The sequence below is a fragment of the Tachysurus fulvidraco genome, chromosome 23 (genome assembly GCF_022655615.1).
Source record: "Tachysurus fulvidraco isolate hzauxx_2018 chromosome 23, HZAU_PFXX_2.0, whole genome shotgun sequence".
In the NCBI taxonomy this organism is placed as follows: Eukaryota; Metazoa; Chordata; class Actinopteri; order Siluriformes; family Bagridae; genus Tachysurus; species Tachysurus fulvidraco.
Window position 1 is genome coordinate 5,887,970 of NC_062540.1, and position 21,952 is coordinate 5,909,921.

Consider the following 21,952-nt stretch of genomic DNA (forward strand, 5'->3'; position numbering starts at 1 on the left):
TTTAGTCTAAAAGTGATCAAAAGGTGCAAATATACTAACTATGAAATCCACAGCAAAATACTTATTCCTCATACTCTAAAGCATGGTTCTACAGCATGGTGTCTGAAAGCCTTAGACTCTCAAACCACATCCTGTTGAGATGAACTTCATTTAACCACAGTTATTTGCATAGAATTGTATTTTCTTTATACATTCAATCTAGCCCTTTTAGTATACAGTAGTTTGACATTTTAAGAATTTCTTTTTGTGTTTCTTTTTTCGGACCAGCGAAATCGTCCACAATGAGAAAGGACTCATCCGTCATAAAGAGTCAGCATATGTCGCCAAGCCGAGTGCTCATCCTAAGCCGGTATGCACAATGGCCGAGGATAGTGAGATGGTCTGGCATTTTAGCTCAACAACATTTACCCCCCATTTGTCGTGTCACAGTGCATCCAACAGCAGCGTTTCCATTTCAAAAGCAGCCTGTTTGGGCTTGAGCTGATAGACTTCAGTGATAGATTTGCAGAACAAAGGACTTGTTGGCCCCTAACCTGTCGCATTTGTTCTCAGGGTTCATTCTGCATGTTCTTATTACTAATTTCTCTGACCTTTTTTCTCTCTTTTAAATATCATCTCCGCAGACAGAATGAAATAAAAATGAATTGATTAAAAAAAAAAAGAAAGAAACCTCCACGTATATTAAATGAAGTTTAAACAACTAAAAAATAAGGTTGTTCATTTCTCAGGAGTTGAGTGCAGTGTAATTATAGTTCTCAGTCTGTGCCATATGATAGTATATATGAATGTTTTGACACCCGGATTGCTATTTTGAGATACATGAGTACATAAGAACTGTTTGGGCTTTAAGTAACCTGGTGATTTTAGTCATACTAATAATTTCATTTCTCCCTCGTAATTAAAAGCTCTTTGTTTGTTTGTAGGAAAATAGATTTACTTATTAAGCTGTTTGCTTTATTTATTTAAATAATAATAATAATAATAATAATAATAATAATAATAATAATAATAATAATAATAATTAGCAGACATTCCATTCCAAGCAGGCTATAGCAGGAGTCACAGGGAGAACAATGAAGTCAGCTGCTCCTGACACATCAAGACAAAACCAGACTTCACACACACACACACACACACACACACACACACACACACACACACACACACACACACACACACACCCATCTCTTAGGCAGCCATCACACACAAGCTAGTTGCTGAATATACACTCACACTACAGTTTCATAATTTCAATAACACAGTGTGAAAGTGTCAAATGCGAAGTTTTACCAGTAAATGATGTAACTGAATAGAACGGAATAGAACAGAATAGAATAGGAAGGTCAGAGTTAAGCGTTTATATTGCAAGTTAAAATAAAGTGTTTATATTATATATTGACAGAGGGACTGCGTTTAATCAAGCAATACTTAGTGTACAGTGGCTAACTTTATACAGCGCAAACGTCCTTTATACATATGTACGTAACAGAATAGAGTAGAATGATTTATTTATCTATTTCCACATACAAATGATCACTAGGTTTTTATTACATCTGAAGTATAAAAAACACATTGTCTGATCTTTCTTTTATGTTTTTTTTTTTTAATCTAATCAATCAAAAGAAATAAGAACACATTCTCTTCTGTTACATGCTTTTGTTACCTACCGATTCGAGCAGCTATTCAGGCTGATTTAATCCCCGAGGGAATCCACCCCCTCCCCTATGGCCCAACTGTGACAACTTCACGCCCGCTGAAAAGGACAATTCTGCTGCGCTGTCATGCTACAGTCACATTAAAACATGTAAAATGTCACAAGCACTTCGCGAACATTTTGGCTTTCATTTGATGATTCTGCTTCAAAACAGAGACGGATCAGGCGACTACCACCACGAGGACATTTTAGCTAATGTAATCACCGGAATGAACAAACGCGCCATTTGTGTTGCTCACTTGTTTATCACAATCTCTACAATAAAATGCTTGAGAACTCCAAATGTATGCTGTACTTATAGGTAGCTGTGAAACATAACATTATCTTATGGACATGATATAAATATTTTGGCTGATTACAAACATCCAAGTTGGATCTAGAACATTTTTGACTTTTTACAGTTACATGCTGCTTTTTTTTTTTTTTTTTTTTTATATCTACACATATCTTTTTCAGTCAGCTTTACCTCCCCACCAGAGATAATAACCCCATTCCAGATTACTAGCTGCTCACAGAGCTTTTGTGGTGCCACAACAATAGCAAATGAGCAGGAGGCCTGGCATGTCGCATGTGGTGCCTTTGATTACCATTCTAGACTTGTTTGTATGACAGAAACTCAGGAAGAAGCAAGAATTCTCCAAAGGTAAATGGGATCCATACATTATTTAAAACGTGTCCTGTGTTCACATAATACAGAACAATCCCTGCAGCCAAAAAAGTGACAAATAATAATAGGACGTAATAGGTTTTTTAACTTTCATAACTCTTGGAACTTTTCCAGTTGTACTTTAAAAACTGAAATCTTAAATATTTTATCATGAACATATTATTGACTCGTAGGCTCAAAGTACTTATTAGTAAGCTTGTTTGTACCAAACGTATATAAGAAAAGAATACAAGGTAACGAGTGTATTATGAAAACAGTAATTGTATGTATTCGATGTACTTATATCTATCTATATCGATATTTCTATATCTGTATATAGCTATAAATCATTGACATGCTGATAAACTATTGCCACACCTGTATGATTCAATGCCATTAAGAACGTCACTTCAGGCTTACGGAATTTTAGCTTAATTTTAGGAAAATTCCTACACACGTATTTGCCTGCACAAAGTGTATACGGGACATTTCATGGATTCTGAATCGTCTTTTACGAGCTTAAGCAAAGGAACTTTTGCTTGAGAGCCTTAGGTTTGTTTTGCCCTCATTAAACATAGCATTCAGGCATACAGCCGCTCAACTCATTGAAGGTGTTTGGGCAAATGCTGACTAACATGTTGATGTGGATTTGTTCAACTTATCTCCTCCCCAGCAGCTGCGGCCACTGCTTAAGGGCTCCCTCTTTCTTCTGAGAAAAGACAGTAGCAAGCCATGAGCTTCTGAAAAAGAAAAAAAAAATAGCAACAACGCAGCGTTTACTCATTCTGCACATTCTTCAATGGAATTACTGTAGCAAGCCATGAATAGCAGGTTTTGATTTGGTAACAGACATTTCTAGTTCTCATCAAAGAGACTATATAACCCAGCATAAAGGGGTATTTGTCGTGGCAGTAAGACGTTAAGACAAAGTAAATCCTTCGGTTTACATACTTCCTCTTTCTTCTAAGTTAATGATATTCACTATAGTGCACTTATTGTCATCTGCTACCTCATTTCTTTGAATGTTTCTCCTCTGTATTTTATTTTATTATGAACTGTAAAAAAAAATACAGCTGAATTGTTAAATAGAAGTTTTACATGATTATTATTCCTTTTTTTTACATCATTACATCATTTTTAGTTTCTTAGTCATCCGTTAATTTTTTTCATGCTGCTTTCCTCATATAAAGGAAGCACCTGTGTAAAAAAGAGAAACTGTTATATCACAAGGATATAAAGTAGAAAGATGAAGAACATCCATTCATTTTTTCCCCTCAAGCTGATATCTTCATATAAAGGAAGCACCAGCGCAGCAACTGACAAAACATCAGATTGCTGAAGATATGACAGATAAATATAAAGAACGTCTTTGTCAAATACTTTACATAGATAATCGACACAAATAATAAAATCTGTTTAGTTTAGAGTAGCAGGTATGTTTTGAGGAAGTGGGAGGAAATGAGAAGAAATGGATGACAAGGGGAGAACATGCATAAAGACTCCATACAGACAGTAACCCGAGCTCAGGACCAAACTGGGGACTCCCAATGCCCCACCATGTAGATGACACGATATTTAAGATATCAATAAAGATATAGTTTATACAGATAAAGCACAGTTTTGAGTATTTTTTTTAGATCATCCATACAAGTAATAAAAGTTGTATATTTATACAACAAGGAATAAAAATAAAGCTAGGAGGAACTTCTAAATGAGAAACGACATGGTTTGTAGTTTCTGTATTTTTTTCCATGCTGTTTCGCTCATGTAAAGGAAGTAACCTGCTTTAGTAAATGAAAGACTTCCTTCACTAAAGACATAAAGATTAAAGATTAAGAATAACTTCAGATAGATGAAATGTTAACATATAGCATATAAAAACACACAAGCAGCTAACAACGAATAATGGACGGCTAGCATTAGCTACTTAGTGGACCTCAGGGTAAGACGAAAAATATAAATCCCATTTTAATAGCCGTGAGCTGTCCTTAAAGAACAATAGTCAAATGAAGAAGGTCCTTAGGGAGATTCCAAAAACTCTTCATCTCATACTCCGTGGGGGTGGAAGTGTGGGGGAAGGTTGTGTGTACGTTCATTTACATGCATATAATATTAAGGAGGCAATGCAAGGTGATACGGGCCACAGATTGTCAGGTCAACTCTTTTTTCTCCCCCAACAGATTCAACATCACACTGCTGTGTTACATGTTAAAGGACAGCTAGGTTTATAGGTTAAGTTGTAGCTCTGCAGTGTAAGCTGCAAACCACAGCCTACTACAGCACCCAGAGAGGGGGTTGGGGGTTATGGGTAAAATCAATATTGCCTGTGCTTTTTTGTTCTCATTGCTTAGTGGTGCAATTGTATCCAAAAAGTTTCAGGTCTTTTGCCCGAGGTTCTATTCTGGACTCATTTCAATGTTCGGTATTTATCTTCTATGTGAAGTATACACAAAGATTACGTACAAAATCCGAACAAAAAGACGCATTCTTGGTGTGAAATGTCAAAGCGACATCAACGCATAATTCGGTTTTATGTAAGAAAAATAAACCTGTAAACATTTAAGTTAACAGGTTAAAGTTATACATGAAAAATCCTTACTAATTCTCTCCATATATCGCACAAGATGGTATAATAGTAGTCGTTATGAAACCTAAAAAAATGGCAAGAAAAGCATTTTATATGTATATATGTGTATGTGTGTGTGCATATATAAAGAAAGCACAGAATTGCATTGGTTGACTCAAAGCTGTTATTACCTCGGTGTTTCCCCCCCTCCCCCAACCCCACATGGTGTGTGTGTAGCATTATTGAGTAGTGCACAAGACATGTTAGTCCCTGCTCTTTTGCTAACAACAGTTTCCTGCTGTTTTTTTTCGACTTTTTCACCAAGTTCGACCTACTTGCCATATGATTATCAGTTATATATAGCTATATTTCTAATGTACAGAAATGCTGTCAATTTCATTAGGATTCTGTATCATACTGCATTCTGAAATCTCACAGGATATGTGGTTCAATTCAACAATCACAGAATCACAGAGCCACATGAACTTGTGGAACTATTTAGGTCAGCATTATGAAATACAAAAGTAGATGTTAAGCCTGCATTTCTGTCCCAGTAGTGTACCAGTAAAACGTGTTAAAAAAAATTCTGCCAAACACCAGCTTCCTCTTATTCTTTAAATTGACTAAAATGTCTTTGTGGATATCAGATAGATGCTGATACATCTACAAAGATATTAAAACATTCTATGAACACGACCGAGTTCATGTAGTATATATATGTATACATATATATAAGCTAAGTAGATTTGATTAAAGAATAGTTTTAGGACCACGTGACTTTTAGGTGCCCTCTATGTGAGCGCGCCGCCGTCGTGACGTCTACGGAGTGACTCGGGAGCGCGCTTCTGAATGCAACAGCTGCATAGTGAACGAGATTTTGCAAACATTGAATGCGAGCTTTTTTTTTTTTTTTTGGCCAGCGAACAATTGGCTAACGCAGCCACTGACAATACAACTTATTATCCGGATAAGTTATCTGACATGATTGTCGTTATGTATATATTCAAATAACTCGATTTAATAGATTGAGAATACCTGAAGAGTCGGGCATTGATAGGTATTTGGTGAGTTCCCTATTTTGTTTTTTCTGTAGCTATTAAGTTGGACTTCTTGGCTAACGTTAGCCATTTTTGTGTGTGTGTGTGTTAACGATATTATACTAACGTTAACGTGCTTTAACTGACTCGCTTAGCAGGTTCGGTTAGTTTGTCGATAATGTCGGATAATATAGGAAGTAGTAAAGAGATAGGAAACTTAATCTTGTTTAGAAAGTTAAGGCAGGAACTGTATAGTAGACAAGTTGATGCTCTAAACCCAGAAGGAGTCGTGAATTGAAACAAAACCTGTGACTAAATTCGTATGCTAGGTTTCTTCTGCTAATTTCCACCTGAACTTTGTTTTCTCAACAAATTTTCCATTTTATCGGTTACTTAACCCACACGAGATAGCGAATAATACAATATTATAGACGTCTAAACACAAATAATTCAATAAAGGATAAGTTTTGAGCAACATAAATTGTGGAACTATAGAAAATCAAAAGGCAGTAATGTTTTTTTTTTTTTTTTTTGGAAGGTAAACTAGAATAACGAGATTCCAAAGTATAAAGTTGATTATAATCTATTATAATCCAGTGTAATAGTGTACATATTGATTTAAAATAATAAATAATGGATTTATTATTATTCTATATTTTTGCTAGTAATTTAGCTTTTATAAACATGTCATGTGGTCGATTACAAACAGAAATACGGATTGTATATAGACCAATATGTTGTTCTGCAAATGCATTAAAACATTGGAAGAGCTAGTTGCTGATCAGGTTTAAGATGATCACGTGTCAGGAAATTATGGCCCCAAATGCTTCCACGACTTTAACATGATGAGTTTGGGTGGTTACAAGACTAATATACATGTCTCTTCATTTCCCCTTCATTTTATTTCCTTTTTTATTTAGCATGTGTTTTTCTTTGTTTGTTTGTTTGTTTGTTGTTAATCTTCCAAAACGTTAAACCTACACCTTTATAACCGCTTTCCTTAAAAAAAAAACGTGTATAAATGATGCGAAAGTCATCATTCGTTAGTTTAAGGAAGACTTTTGAGTTTTACGACACCAGCACGGGAGAAGAATTGCGAATAGTTAGTTAGTCTAGTGACTTTTATTTAAAATATCTCCTGTAAATGGCGCACTGATCAAGTTAAACCCGATGGAGATTTACACGTATTGTGTATAGTGTATGATTTGTTCTTCACGCACACAATAACAGCACGATAGAGAAACAGCCATAACGTGTGCAAGTCACAAATCCGCCTCTTTTAACCTTTTCATCATTTCTTAAAATCTCGAATGTTAGCATCGATGAATTTGGGTTCTTTTGTTTCTCCTTTTTTTCCCTGATTCCTTATTCTTTCTTATTCTAATTCTGATTCTTTTCTTTTGGCCGCATGGTAAAGGTCCTGACAAAAGAACGAGCAAAAAGCAACAGCTGGTGCTTTGCTCATTTTATTTACTGTGCCATGCGAGTTTATTTCGCAACGGATGAAGGTATGTGTTTGCGTTTTCTTAGCAGCGATTACACTAATAATAATTGCCACATCTTTATAAAACACATGGGCTTTTGACAGACACCTTTCTGGAGTTGAAGTTCAACAAGTGATCACTGTGAACAGTGTCGCCTTTTTCTCTTCTGCTGGTTGCAGTGCGTTATAGCAGGATGGAATAGGAGGGATGAATGAATGGACGAAGAACGATTGTATTGAGTTAATGAATTAATGCATATTATCCAGGTTATAGCTACCTGTTTAGCACGTACAGATTGTATGAAGAGCACCGAGCCACACTATAGTTCTTTTTATAGTCCTTATAGTTACTTTTTAGAAAAACGTTACTGTTCATCACTGGCACAGATACACCGAGCTTCTTTACTCAGTCACTGCGTTCGAACTTTGTCATTTTAATGACAAATCAAACACGTCGAAAGTCCACGAATGCAGCATAGCTGTCCGTCACAGCTGAGCCGAGTCACAGAAGAAACTCGGCCCGGATAGTTTGCGGTCTACAAGCTAACAATGGTGATGCGATGAAGCTGATGGCGTTACCATGCAAGTTTAGATCTTCGGAATCTTATGTTTGAGCGTACATGTTAGGAGACAGGAGAGCTGGAGAGATGAATGGGTTAAAGCGCTGCTGCTCTGTGTTTAGGTAGGAATGGCTTAATCGTCAGAGAGAGATATTATTCGAAGTAGTTATGGGTAATGTGTTTTCACGATTTTGTGATTTCAGAAATTAACACAAATTCATGCACACGCATTTGATGCGGCACTATGGTAAAAGTTTAAATGAAGTGCCTGTCTGCGAGTGCAATGCAAAGATTGATTGTTAGTAGAGTAGCAAGTGTTTCAATATAATGTTATATTATACCTTTTAATAGAATTATAATTTTATTTAGTAAACACAGACAAGCAAGGTTACAAGTACCAATGCTGTATACAAAATATCATCATTCTTGGAATACCACAAACTAACTGTAATGATTGATTTTCAATTCATTCAAGGGAAGATTTTTCCTTTAATTTTTTTTTCCTTTTCCTTTTAATTTCATTTAGTTGCATTTTGGCGCTGAAAGGAGATCTACAGGCTTTTGGGGCATTTTTGATTTTGGATCACATTATTTGCAGATGTGAAAGATTCCTGAAATGCCATGTACTAACTATTCTTTTCACTTAGATTGTTTAAAGTAAACGGGGCCATCATTTTAAATATGCTAAACATCTGCAAGCTTGTTTTGATTCCAAGTTGGTTGCTAGATATTATGCAGGCTGGAAGCATTTTTCCTGCTCCATGTGTATGAGTTTGTAATGAGGAAGGCTGTATTTGGCTCCGTGGAAAAAAAACTTTTCATATTGTGTTTAAAACCTTCTGGGAAGTGTCTGAATTTTGTTGGTCATTGCATGCCACTTATTGAGTGTATATTGGTGAATAATTTTGCTGAGGATTCTTTTTTAAAGTTGCGGATCATGTTGTTCGGCCAAGGACACGCCTGACATTCTCTTTGCTCTTGCTTTCATTTCAGGTTTTGCCTGCCAGGACATAATTCCTTTGTGTGAATCACAAGATATCTGAAGAGATTTAACGTGTAAATACCTTCTGGTGACAAGCCCTAACTCTTTTGTGTAGTACAATCATGAAACTAGCTGAGGATCCCTTTTTTTGGAAGTTTGCCTGAAATCAGACTGCCAATCTGTTTTGGAATAGGATTTGCACATCTGGGTCTTCCAAGAATTGCATTACATGAGAGCGCTTTGCAGCACCTCTGGCCTCTGTACATATTTTGTGAAGGTGTTGAGTAAGGATTGTCATTGCCATGCCGACACACCCATTGATTCCACATGTGGAGAGTCCTGACGGGCTGGGCCATGATATCCTCAACCACAGCAGTGCCACTATGCCCAGCTCTGGCTCCAGCTCCAGTATAACAGCCCACATGACCCTGGCTGAGAAGGTTGAAATGCAGCTGGTGGTGCCGGTGCCAGGCAGCTCACCTCTGGCCTGCATGTTCTGCGAGGAGACGTTCGAGCACGAGGATGAGCTCGGGCCACATCTTCACTCCCAGCACCCCACCACATTTCACGCTCCTGCCGTACTTCGCGTGGAGGCAGAGTTCTTAACACCCAGTGAAAGGATTCGCTCCAAAGCATGCCAGAATGAGCCGAATGAGGAGCTAAGCTGTGATGTGTGTGGCCAAGCCACCGAAAATATCAATGCACTCGAGGCTCACATGCGGAAACACAAGGACTCCTTCATTTACTCCTGTGGCCTGTGTGGTAGGCGCTTCAAGGAACCCTGGTTCCTCAAGAATCACATGAGGACCCATGGCAAATCCAAATCCACCAAGGGCCAGGACGCAGAGGTGCCGGTCACCATCAACGGCGTCGTCCAAGATCGACCAGCATCGCCTGTGATAACAACTTACAAAATGTGCATGGTCTGTGGGTTTTTCTTCCTCAACAAGGATGTGCTTGCAGAGCACAGCAAAGTGCATAACCGAGAGCCAGAAGCAGAGGAAGTGTGCGATAAAAGCCAGCTGAATCCAGAGGTGCCTGTCTCTCAGGAATGCTTTCTTCAGTACTTCAATTTGCAGAGAACTTCTGAAGACTCTGAGCAAAAATGCCAACCTGGCCGTTGGATTTCACAACTGGACCCGTTCAATACTTACCAGGCATGGCAATTGGCGACCAAAGGCAAGATTGCCGCAGGTCCTAACCTGAGCAAAGAGCTCAATCCTGACTCCAATTCTGACAATGAAGAGTCCGGTTCAGATAAAGAGGAGCTAGGTTCTATTTGGGACTCTAGCGGTGGAGATAAACTGGTAAGGCGAGGCCTGAGGAATGAGCTGAAGGCCAAACTCGGAGGTGGCGATCTGGCAGAGCAGAAGAGTCTGAGTCTGCGCAAAGATAAGCCCACAGACTGCGAGGAGTGTGGCAAAACATTCAGAACCTACCATCAGCTGGTTCTGCACTCTAGAGTTCACAAGAGAGAGAGAGGAGGAGCAGAGAGCCCCACCACACCAGTAGAAGGGAGGACACCGAGTGTCAGCTCTGCCGGGAGTCCGTCACTGGATCGAGCGGAAGATGGCTCTGAGGACGGCTATGAAGAAGGGGTGCATGTTGAACCTTTTCAGTCAGGTACTATCTCTCAAATGATTTTTCAACCAGACACATTTATGCATGAAGTTAAGTATTAGTAAGAGGTATTCCATGTAAAAACAAATAAATAAATAAAGGTATCTATTAAGGGTTAGATGTGGCATCACTGACATCCTGATTTTCTGCATGACCTTTAGTTTGTAAATGCACCACAGTCGCAGTAGCTTGGGTGTGACTTTCTATCCATCTTTTTGTGTGATTCAGTGTATGTGAGTCAAACAGATAAAGAATAGATATAATGAGTAAACCCAGTATAGCTTGTTCTTTTTTTTTTTTTAAATCGAGTTCTGTAAGGAATAACTTCTGAATAAAAAGGGCTTACATGATGATTATTCTGCTGTCAAATTGTTATTCTAAAGCATGGCTTCTGAATACTTGAAATAGTCTCCTTATTCTGTCAGCTGTACTGAGGAATCTCTTTAAACAAATACACCTATACAAATGCACATCTAGCATGAAATGACATTAAAACGAACGCCCACACCTCAGTGGTGATTCAGTTTGACTTTTAAGGACTTGTCATTAAGTCAATTTGCAGTTGTAAAGTTCTTGATTGTGGTGTTTCAAGAGTGTGATGAGGCTTGCGCATGACTTAGGTTTTAAGGTAACACTGGGGCAAAAAGTCGTTCTGAACAACACCCTCTTCTGGTTGTTTTTAAAACTCATTGAAGGATAATGTTTTTCTATTTGGAATGAACTGTTGTTTATTGTTTCTGTTATGCCTGTGTTTGAGGAAATAGGCCTGTATTTATTTATTTATGTTTTATTGTTGATGCATGCAGATAAAATTGAAGAAGGCTCACACAAAATGAAACTAAAAATCCTTGCGCCAAGGAAGTGTTGTTACTGTGGCAAGACCTTCCGCTCCAACTATTACCTCAATATTCATCTCAGGACACACACAGGTATGGAATGTAAACTAGATTTATTTTGTTAGCCTTCGTAATGGCAGTTTAAAATTATTTGTAAATTTTTACTTTTTATTTTTAAATTGTACACACTTTTTATTGTACACACTTTTGCTGGTAAATACACCACTTACCATTTTGAAAGGGATGTTTTAGTGTGTCTTCTACACTGACCAAGCATAACTCTGGCATATCTTGGGGTGTGTCGCATGTTAGGATTGCAACAAACTGCAAACTAAAAAAAACTAGTCACTTCAGTTAAAGGTGCTCTTTACGTTTCTTCATGTCATCTTCAGGTGTTTTTTCTTCAAAACGTTGCCTCACTCTTGCTCGTTTTGGGATAAATACACATTTCATTTTAAACTTTTGTCATATTTTTATTCTGGATTTTTACATTTATGTAAAGCTGCTTTGAGACAGTGTCTGTTCTTTAAAGTGATATAGGAATACAATTTAATCCAATAAACATGATGTATTAAATATAAAATGGTTCTTTACGTATCACACATGTAATGATTAAGCTGCTTGAGTCTATTGATACTGTGTCTAGATCCTGTTGCTCTATCCATCTTCTATGTCATCACTCGCTCACTCACTCCACTCGCTCGCTCACTCACTCCACTCGCTCGCTCACTCACTCCACTCGCTCGCTCACTCACTCCACTCGCTCGCTCACTCACTCCACTCGCTCACTCCACTCGCTCACTCACTCACTCCACTCGCTCACTCACTCACTCCACTCGCTCACTCACTCACTCCACTCGCTCACTCACTCACTCCACTCGCTCACTCACTCACTCCACTCGCTCACTCACTCCACTCGCTCACTCACTCACTCCACTCGCTCACTCACTCACTCCACTCGCTCACTCACTCACTCCACTCGCTCACTCACTCCATTCACTCACTCCCTCACTTCACTCCTCATTCACTCACTCCTCACTCCACTCCTCACTCCTCACTCACTCCTCACTCCACTCCTCATTCACTCACTCCACTCACTCACTCACTCCACTCACTCACTCACTCACTCCTCACTCCACTCCTCATTCACTCACTCCACTCACTCACTCACTCCACTCACTCACTCACTCCTCACTCCACTCCTCATTCACTCACTCCACTCACTCACTCACTCCACTCACTCCACTCCTCCCTCACTCACTCACTCACTGCACTCACTCACTCACCCCACTCACTCACTGCACTCACTCCATTCATTCATCGACTCACTCACTCACTCACTCACTCCACTCCACTCCTCACTCACTGCACTCACTCCATTCATTCATCGACTCACTCCACTCACTCACTCACTCCACTCCACTCCTCCCTCACTGCACTCACTCACTGCACTCACTCCATTCATTCATCGACTCACTCACTCACTCCATTCACTGCACTCACTCTTTTACTCCCTCAATTCACTGCACTGGATTGAGGGAGTAAGAGTGTACTCCCTCACTCACTCACTCCATTCACTGCACTTACTCACTCACTGTAGATTCAGTTTTATTAATTTGAACTACTACAGCGCTGCAGCTTGATACGGTTTTGCCATAATTGCTAATTCCTCTTCTCACTGCCTCTTTTTCCAGGTGAAAAACCTTACAAGTGTGAATACTGTGATTATGCTGCAGCTCAGAAGACCTCTCTGAGGTATCACCTGGACCGACGTCACAAAGACAAGCCTTTTACTGAGATCCCCAACATTCCAGTGACTGCACCTGCTGCTAACGGCACCAAAGGTCACGAGTCTCCTAACATGGATGACAAGCCGGCCTCCAAGCCAGCTAAACAATGGCCTGCCCCCAGTGTTGTGTGCACAAGCGCCAAACATGAAGCAGTACCCAGGCGAGCAGCTATTCCCATCTCTAGCCCGGTCACGTGCATCAAAGAGGAGTGTGGCAACATGGCTGCCACGACTCCTTACACTCCTCCCAATGAGCCGCACTCGAACGCCGCTTTCCCAATCAACCTGAAGGCAGAGGAGAAAGAAGCCTCTGAGGCACCAATAAACCTCTCCCTCAAAGCATCTCTGTCTTTATCTGCTACCTCTATACCTAGAAATATGTTACTGACCAACACCTGCACTTCCTGTCCATATGAAACCCTCTATCCTGAAGTCTTGCTCATGCACAGGAAGCTTTTACATAAGAAGTCTGATGCCAAAAAGAATTCGTACCGGCCCCCGCTGAAGCTCAAGCGCTATACCGGGTGTCCCCCAGCACTCGAAGGAAAAGACGTGGCCCCGTTAGCCAACATCGACCGAAAGCATCCTCGCCGGACCAAATCCCCAACACCGCAACCTGGAAAATCTTCCAGACCAACTCCGAACACGCACAGGTATTGAATCTGATAAATTTTTCATATGATTGCTTCTAGGTTTGTATGATTCATCATATTTTTATCATCATCACAATACACATGTTGTGAAGAGCTTAAAAGTACTGAAAGGAACAACCAGAGAGGAGCAAAACTACACGAGAAGGAATTGGAAGCAAAACTCAGCCACAACTGCGGTTTCACATCTGCCCTACATAGGGTGTATAACACCACTGTTTTATAGTCTGTGTAAACATAATGCAAATAAATTAAGAGTGTAAAATTCAGTACGGAGTAAAATCTGTACCAAACAAAAATCTGAACTGCATTTCTACCTGAATTATGTGTAGACATCTGTAGCATATATCTTGAGGTCGATTGCTGCTTCACTTGTGCATTTTAGAAATTGACTCTCTGTAGTATAGTATCCTTCGACACTCATTAAACAACCCGGCTTTGTGGATCAAATCGTTCTATTCCAGACAGATATAGAGCACTAGCATTAAATGCTTTTTCCTGTAACGGTTAGTGTTTGAATTTGGACCTCATATGTAGCCCTCAGACCTATCAGTTGTTGCTTTATGTCTACGCTTTTAGATTAGTTTAATATAATTTTAATGTAAGGTCATTTTTACATACTGTAAGGTTTGTAGTTGAATGCTGTAGTAGTTCAGCAACGGTTCACATGTCACTGCTCAAGTATAAACCAGTACTTTGGCTTCCACCATAAGGGGTTTCAAGTACACATTCTTTCCCTTTTTACATGTCCAAACTCTTGTTTATTGTTATGACACAGAATTCTGTTCCTGACTTTTATTATGACAGGTCTGTACCCGGGATTGGTGCAAAGAAAGCAGAGATTTCAAAAGTGTCCCCTGCAAAAGAGACCTGGACAGAGAAGCAGAAGGCAAGCCAGAGGTTCAGGTCTGTTGAATCTGTTATAAGCGTCCAAACCAGGTTTCCAGAATCATCGGCTGAACCCAACCGGAAACAGGCGGTCTCGCAGAAACCTGCTCCTGTTACAAATGGAGTCCTGTGGCCCTCAGAATCAAACCGGCTGTGCCTGTCCGATCGATTCAGGAACCTGACGCAAACAGACTTTGGTGAACCCTCCAGCAAGAGACAGAGACCTTCCGAGCCTCTGCAGGGTACAGGGCGAATCGCAGAGCTGTCCTCGGACAGGAACATGAAAAACTACCTGCCCTTGTCTTCTGCTCGTGTGGCACCCTCAGGTTCAGGGAGTAGTATGGACGCTGACTGGAATGTAATCAACCTGCTGCGTACGTACACGCCCAACGAACTGGCATCGCTGTACCAACCTGCTATCCCAGGCTCCAGCCATGCTGTAACTGGAAATTCACCCACCGCTGGTAAGCAAATATGTGAAGCAACCATGACCCTATACAGTGATTTGGAGTAATATTCTCTTGTGAAAACTGTACTCAGTATTTTTGTCTGTAGCCTTTATTGTTAAATAATTCCAGTTAGTCTTATGCTTTAGGGTTTTAGGCTTGACGTGAAATTGATGCATAATAAATCTTTGTGTGTTAGACATAGATGCATACAAACAGAGAAGATTGGTTTTGCTTATAAACACTAAAAACACTGTTTTTGTCATAAGCAGCTGATTTGAAGCATATAATAAATTAAGTTTAAGGTAAATAACAGAGTACAAATTTGGTATAGTGTAGACTTTAACGCGAGGAAAACGTTGCATATTTCTTCCTTCATACCTCATGGTTCTCTCTTATAACCATGTGATGCAACTTGTTTCCTATAAGAAACAATACAGGATTTGGATTCTTAACATCTTTTAAGCAGAATACAGCCTCGAGGGCAGTAAAGAGGCATCCGTATGGATCAGGGGGATGTTTAGCCTTATAGTCTACTCTATTAATTATAATTAAGAGTAATTACAATCAACCGATTGTAATGGGCACAACAACCTTCATGCTAACGACCGTCATTTATGTGTCTGTATCTGTAGGGAGCCGGGCTCGGCCCTTCTCACGTTACCCCGGAAACATCTTTCAGCGGAGAAGCCACCCCAACCCACCTGACACCACCTCTTAGAACATGGTAAATGTTTCACGTTTGCCATATAGCTAAACGTCAGTACGTTATTCAGAGCGCATTGCCCATATAAGAGATTTTGTTTATTTATTTTTTTATTTTCAAAGCAAGAATGCTCATGTTTATGGGGCTCGGCCTGATGTGTTTATTCATCCTTAGTCATCCTTTTTCAGTGCGTATCAGTATTGCCAAGGAAGTTAAGGTAAAAATCCAAATACAGATATATATGTTTGGAGCAAGGGGGGCACGGTGGCTTAGTGGTTAGCACGTTTGCCTCACACCTCCAGGGTTGGGGGTTTGATTCCTGCCTCCGCCTTATGTGTGTGGAGTTTGCATGTTCTCCCCGTGCCTTGGGGGTTTCCTCCGGTCCAAAGACATGCATGGTAGGTTGATTGGCATCTCTGGAAAATTGTCCGTAGTGTGTGAGTGAATGAGAGAGTGTGTGTGCCCTGCGATGGGTTGGAACACCATCCAGGGTGCATCCTGCCTTGATGCCCGATGACGCCTGTGATAGGCACAGGCTCCCCGTGACCCGAGAAGTTTGGACAAGGGGTAGAAAATGAAAGAATGTTTGGAGCACTAAACAGAGCCATGGTGTAGATGCTTTACACCCCTATTTTACTCGTAGATGTGTTCTAATCTTTGTGATTTTGCTCAGGATTATTTCAGATGAATGCTTTTTCACATGCTATGTATTTTTTCTTTAGGTTTGAACTATTTGGAGGATCCATGACTGGAAAGAAAAGTTTACTCCTGACACTACTTCTAGAGCCAGACACGCGACCAAGATGTGATATTAATGCTGCGTGGGGGTTTCGTCTCTTTATCTCGACCTTGGTTACGAAGCAGAATGAACTCAGAACTGGGCCTTGAACAGTGTTACACATCATAACGTTCCAGTATATCAACAGCGTACCGATGCGGTGTTGCACTTAACGCAAAACACAACATATCATGCACTCCTATTCACTGTAAGTTTGACATGTTCCTAAATCGAATGCTTCTGGGGCACAGCTTTGGTTTGCCCCACAATATTACATCGAATAAGTGCCTCTTCTACTTGATCTAAATGCTGTTACACAAAGGTAAGATAGACCAAATAAACTTGACCCACGTTTGCTTCAGAGATATGAACTATTTTGTAAATGTTACGACATTTCTATTAAGGCTGTGCTGAAAAAGGGTTGACTTTATGCCATGCAGCTTTTGGCGGTTTTTGATATTGCAATTTAAAAACGTTTCAGTTTCCCCCATTTGTGAAAAATGAAAGCTGCTGTTTTTTTTTTTTTCCTCTTTGGTGTTAATTTTCTGTCTAAAAACTGAGACACACAAAATAACGGTGACGTACTATGTACTTTCTTTGTATGGGGACTTTGCTCCGAGTCTCTCACTGTGACGCACGGACACGGCATCCTCAGGTCTGATGGACGACAGAACTGTGATCGAACTCTCTGTGAGGGATTCCCATGGGTTGAAGTTAGATTTTCACACACTTTTGATTTATTTCCTATCTTTTTTTTTTGGTCAAGGATATATATTTATTTTTCTTGCGAATGTCCAGCTCTGGTTTGTAGTCATTTGTGTGTGGAAAAGATAGCTGATGCGATTACGGCATTTGTTTCGCAACTTCGTTCTCAGAGCCTGCCATTGCAGCTTATTTACTGTGACCAACTTGTTATGCTCTGCTTTTCTAAAACTACCTTATTCACCTACCCTACAGTTACGTCATTTCCTAGTGCAGGAATGTTAATTTATTTGCTGATATTTAGTGACCATTTGATAAACTTGAAATCTTTTTTTTTTCTTTTTTCTTTTTCCCCTACCAGTCTGTTAAACTGGGAGAAAAGCCTGCTGTCGATGGTTAACACGCTGTCCGCTAACGTGTGGCTCAAATTGAGTAATATTTGTCCGTGTAAATCGAGTGTTTGTTTAACCTCTGTTGTCTTTCAGTATTGGATTTTCTCAGTGTTTAATGTGTTTTTTTTTTTTTGCTTAGCTAAGATGGATACATCATTGATTATTCGCCATATGTAAATATGTGTGTTTGTCAGTTATCAGTTCTCCATTGGTATTTTTATTCTTCTGCACTTTCACTACTAATATATATAAATATATATTGTTTCGTACGATCAGTTGGAGCTCTCTTCCTGTTCTGGGAACACTGTGCACTGAGCAGAGCAGTGTAAATGCAATAAACTCCCCAGAATTTCTACAGACTACAGTTATACAGGAAAACATACACGCTGCGAACAAAACAGCAAGGATTTCAGCTCTGTCATTCAGTATGTACGTGCTAATCTTTCCCGTTCTTCTATACCTTTTGTATCCACTCTCTCATGAGACTTACGAGTGTATTTCCGACTGTTCAGTCGCAGAATAAAGCAATATGTGTGCGCTAACGGACATGTCCGATTTACCCTTTCATTTCCACGGTGAAAAAAATGACCCTTTCTTGCACAGTATTGTGCACTGTGTATTGTATAAATGCCATTTTCTTGGATCGCAGTACAACAGGTTGCTCGGGATAATAATGTTCGTCTCCTTCCAGATCTTAAATATTACAGTAGGAGGATCAGCTACTATAAGTCGCCCCTTGGTGTGAATGAGAGGGTGAAAGTGTGGGCATGCTGCCCCTTCCCAGCTTGTGTCCAGTGTTTTGGTGGAATTGGTTCCAGTTCAAACACATTATGGATTAACCTGACCACAGGTCAAGATGATACAGATGATAAATCTTTAGTTTCCTTTTAGTATTTAGTTACATACTTGCTGTTTAGATATTGAAGATGATTTTCTTTATCATAACACAAAGGATTTCTTTTTTCTTTGTCTCTTCTACCTAGAAAAACCAAAGCTTGTTTTTAAATACAGTTACAGGAAATCTGAATTCCACTTTAAAGACTAGTTGCATGTCACAGCAGTGAAAATCTGTAGGATGTTGTGCAGAAGGTCAGGTTCAAGCCCCAGCACTGCCAAGCTGCTACCTTTAGCCCCTTCAGCAGGGCCATTAACTCTCTCTGCTCTCTGCTGTATCGCATCTGACCTCAACTTTCTCACAAGCTGGGATATGTCCAGAAATTCATCTCAATTTGCTGTAATTTATCTGACTAAATGGAAATGTTTTTATTTCCCTTTATATATTATTTCTTATAATTATCTGACGTTTGTGGAAGCCTATTGGTCTACAATGTTATGAGTTCAAATCCCAGGTCCACCAACCTGTTTCAATTGCTCAGCTGTATTAAAATGAGAAGTGTCAGTTGCTCTGGACGAGGTTGTCTGCCAAATGCAGAAATGTAAATTTCCCTTAACAAATAAAAATAGATTTTATTCGTCTCAGTTATTATATGAATGCAGTTTACAACTTGAAATGACTGAAATAAAATCCTTATCCTCATTCTTAGACTGTGCATATAGCTAACTGAATAAAAAAGAAAGTTCAAATATGATGTAGAAAAGGTGCTTTTGTTACACATGGCAACCTTGTGTGAATGCAGTGCAGGACTCTAGGGAGCTGTATGGTGAACACGTCCATATGGAGGAGTCTGATGTCCTGAGGGAAGAAGTAGTCTCCTAGTAATGCCTAGAAGCATGCTAGCTTCTAGTGAGATTTTCATCAGACAGTGAAAATCATACAGATTTCTGACATCAGGGATTGCTGCGTGCCACAGTGAAACACACACAAGCTACATCATTTTGTTTCTGTAATCAGATAGTACCTGTCAAAATGTCTGTAATGTTCCTGTGGCTCAGTTTAAATGCAGTTTTCTTCCTTTTTACTTTTGCAATCAGACTTCAAGTATATTGACTTCAAGTATATATATAACACTCTCTTCACCACTGTAGATGTCTGCACAGGGCACACACACTATCTTCAATTACTGCTTCAACACCAGTCACAAACTCTACAACCTCTTTCCATCCAGGAAGAGATCCCGGACAGTCGGCACCAGAACCAGCAGTACTGTAAACTTACTGAACTCTACCTTACACTGCTTGGACCCTGTTGTCTCACTGTACATCACCGTCTGTAATCAGCATGCAGTTCAGCTCTACCCTCTACATCCTGTTACATCATTTCTACCAAATATAATTGTACAATCTTTACTTACCCCAATTTACATCTGTTTATGTATATTATCTGTACATACACTGTATATATCTTGGTTATTGTTGGACATACAATGTACATAATGCATATATATATGTTTATATAAATATAAAATATAGTGTACTATCTATACAACTGGCACATATTCCTTATATGTTCCTAATAGTCCTATGCACATACTATTCTAATAGAATAGAACGGGGCACAGAAGCCTTTATTATCGCCACATATACATTAGAGCACAGTCGAATTCTTTTCTTCACATACCCCAACTAAGGAGGTTGGGGTCAGAGTGCAGGGGCAGCTATGATACAGCACCCCTGGAGCAGGGAGGGTTGAGGGCCTTGCTCAAGGGCCCAGCAGTGGCAGCTTGGCTGTGCTGGGCCTTGAACCCCGATCCACAACCCAGAGCCTTAACCAGTTGAGCCACCACTGCCCCTATCTGCTAGAACTTTATTTATTGTGCATATATTTATATATTTTTCTGCACTTATTCCTTTGCGCATTAAACCATATTTCATTGCTATGTTCCTGTACTATGCAATGACGATAATTCATTCATTCATTTTCTACCGCTTATCCGAACTTCTCGGGTCACGGGGAGCCTGTACCTATCTCAGGGCACACACACACACACACACACACACTCATTCACTCATGCAATCACACACTATGAACAATTTTTCCAGAGATGCCAATCAACCTACCATGCATGTCTTTGGACCGGGGGAGGAAACCGAAGTACCTGGAGGAAACCCCCGTGGCACGGGGAGAACATGCAAACTCCACACACACAAGGCGGGAATGGAACCCCAACCCTTGAGGTGTGGCTCAAACCTGCTAACCACTAAGCCACCGTGCCCCCCGCAATGACGATAATTAATTATCTATCTATCTATCTATCTATCTATCTATCTATCTATCTATCTATCTATCTATCTATCTATGAACGTATCTGCATGGACGGCTTGTGATTCATGGGTTTGTTGTGGATGGTGCTTCCTGGATACTCTGTGAACTACTGTTGCGCTCAGCTTTGTGCTTGGGTCTTCATCAGCGAACATCTGAAGACTTCGGCAGGAAGGAATTAGTGTTGCGTCAGTTAGTTCCTCAGGAGCTCTTGGTTGCACAATTCCACTCAGCTACAAACTGTTGTAGAAAGGATATTAATTACAATGAAATTTCCTGTCCAGTGTCACCCAAATGAGGAAGAGGTTCCCATCCGACTCTGGTTCCTCTCAAGGTTTCTTCCTCATAACATCTCAGGGAGTTTTTCCTTGCCACCATCTTCACTAGCTTGCTCCTAAGGGAAAATCGTTAGAGCTATATAGTAACTTAATTTAAACTTTAAACTTTATATACTTATGTAAAACTGCTTTGGGACGATATGAATTGATAAACAAAGAAATTGAACTGAATTGATATGATCTCTCAAGGAATGTGAGCAGATCTGATTACGATTGTTTCTGTACAACCTGAAATTGAAATGCATGCATAAATCTAGGAGTGTAACGCATAACAATGTCCACAAATTGCTTTTGAATCGTTGTGTAAAGGAGCAGTATGTGCACTGTGCCGTAGTGTGCACTAGGTGTCGCGCTTTGCCAACAAGTGAAGGCTCCAACTTCTGAAGCGCCAACAAGTGAAGGCTCCAACTGCAAAGCTACATAATTACAGCAGGATTTCTCTGAGAATAAATCACCAGAGAAAACTGTAAGTTGGATAAAAGTTTTCAGTGTTTGTAATGCTTCATTAATGAATGGTGTTTTGAAGAATGGCTGACACGCTTTGAACCGCACTGATGTGATGCTTGTGGCAGGGCATTTCACACTGGAGCATCCTGAACACAGCAAATTACAAGGGACAGTCTTCGGCACATTAAACACTCCCAAGAGCCACTCGATCT

The 21,952-nt window shown here is 39.9% G+C and overlaps 1 protein-coding gene across 2 annotated transcripts; it reads left to right on the plus strand.

Annotated features, from left to right (window-relative positions):
• Positions 1 to 5,779: 5,779 nt before the first annotated feature.
• znf217 (zinc finger protein 217) lies at positions 5,780 to 19,274 on the plus strand. 2 transcript variants are annotated; one of them, XM_027145136.2, is made up of 7 exons: positions 5,780 to 5,990; positions 9,000 to 10,611; positions 11,415 to 11,537; positions 13,139 to 13,886; positions 14,691 to 15,235; positions 15,853 to 15,944; positions 16,646 to 19,274. In XM_027145136.2, exons 2-6 carry the CDS (start codon positions 9,291 to 9,293, stop codon positions 15,936 to 15,938), a joined length of 2,823 nt encoding a protein of 940 aa, XP_027000937.2. In that variant the 5' UTR covers positions 5,780 to 5,990; positions 9,000 to 9,290; the 3' UTR covers positions 15,939 to 15,944; positions 16,646 to 19,274. The 2 variants fall into 2 exon arrangements, with proteins under 2 accessions (XP_027000937.2, XP_027000938.2); XM_027145137.2 differs by lacking the exon at positions 5,780 to 5,990 and adding an exon at positions 7,078 to 7,471.
• The last annotated feature ends 2,678 nt before the right edge of the window (positions 19,275 to 21,952 follow it).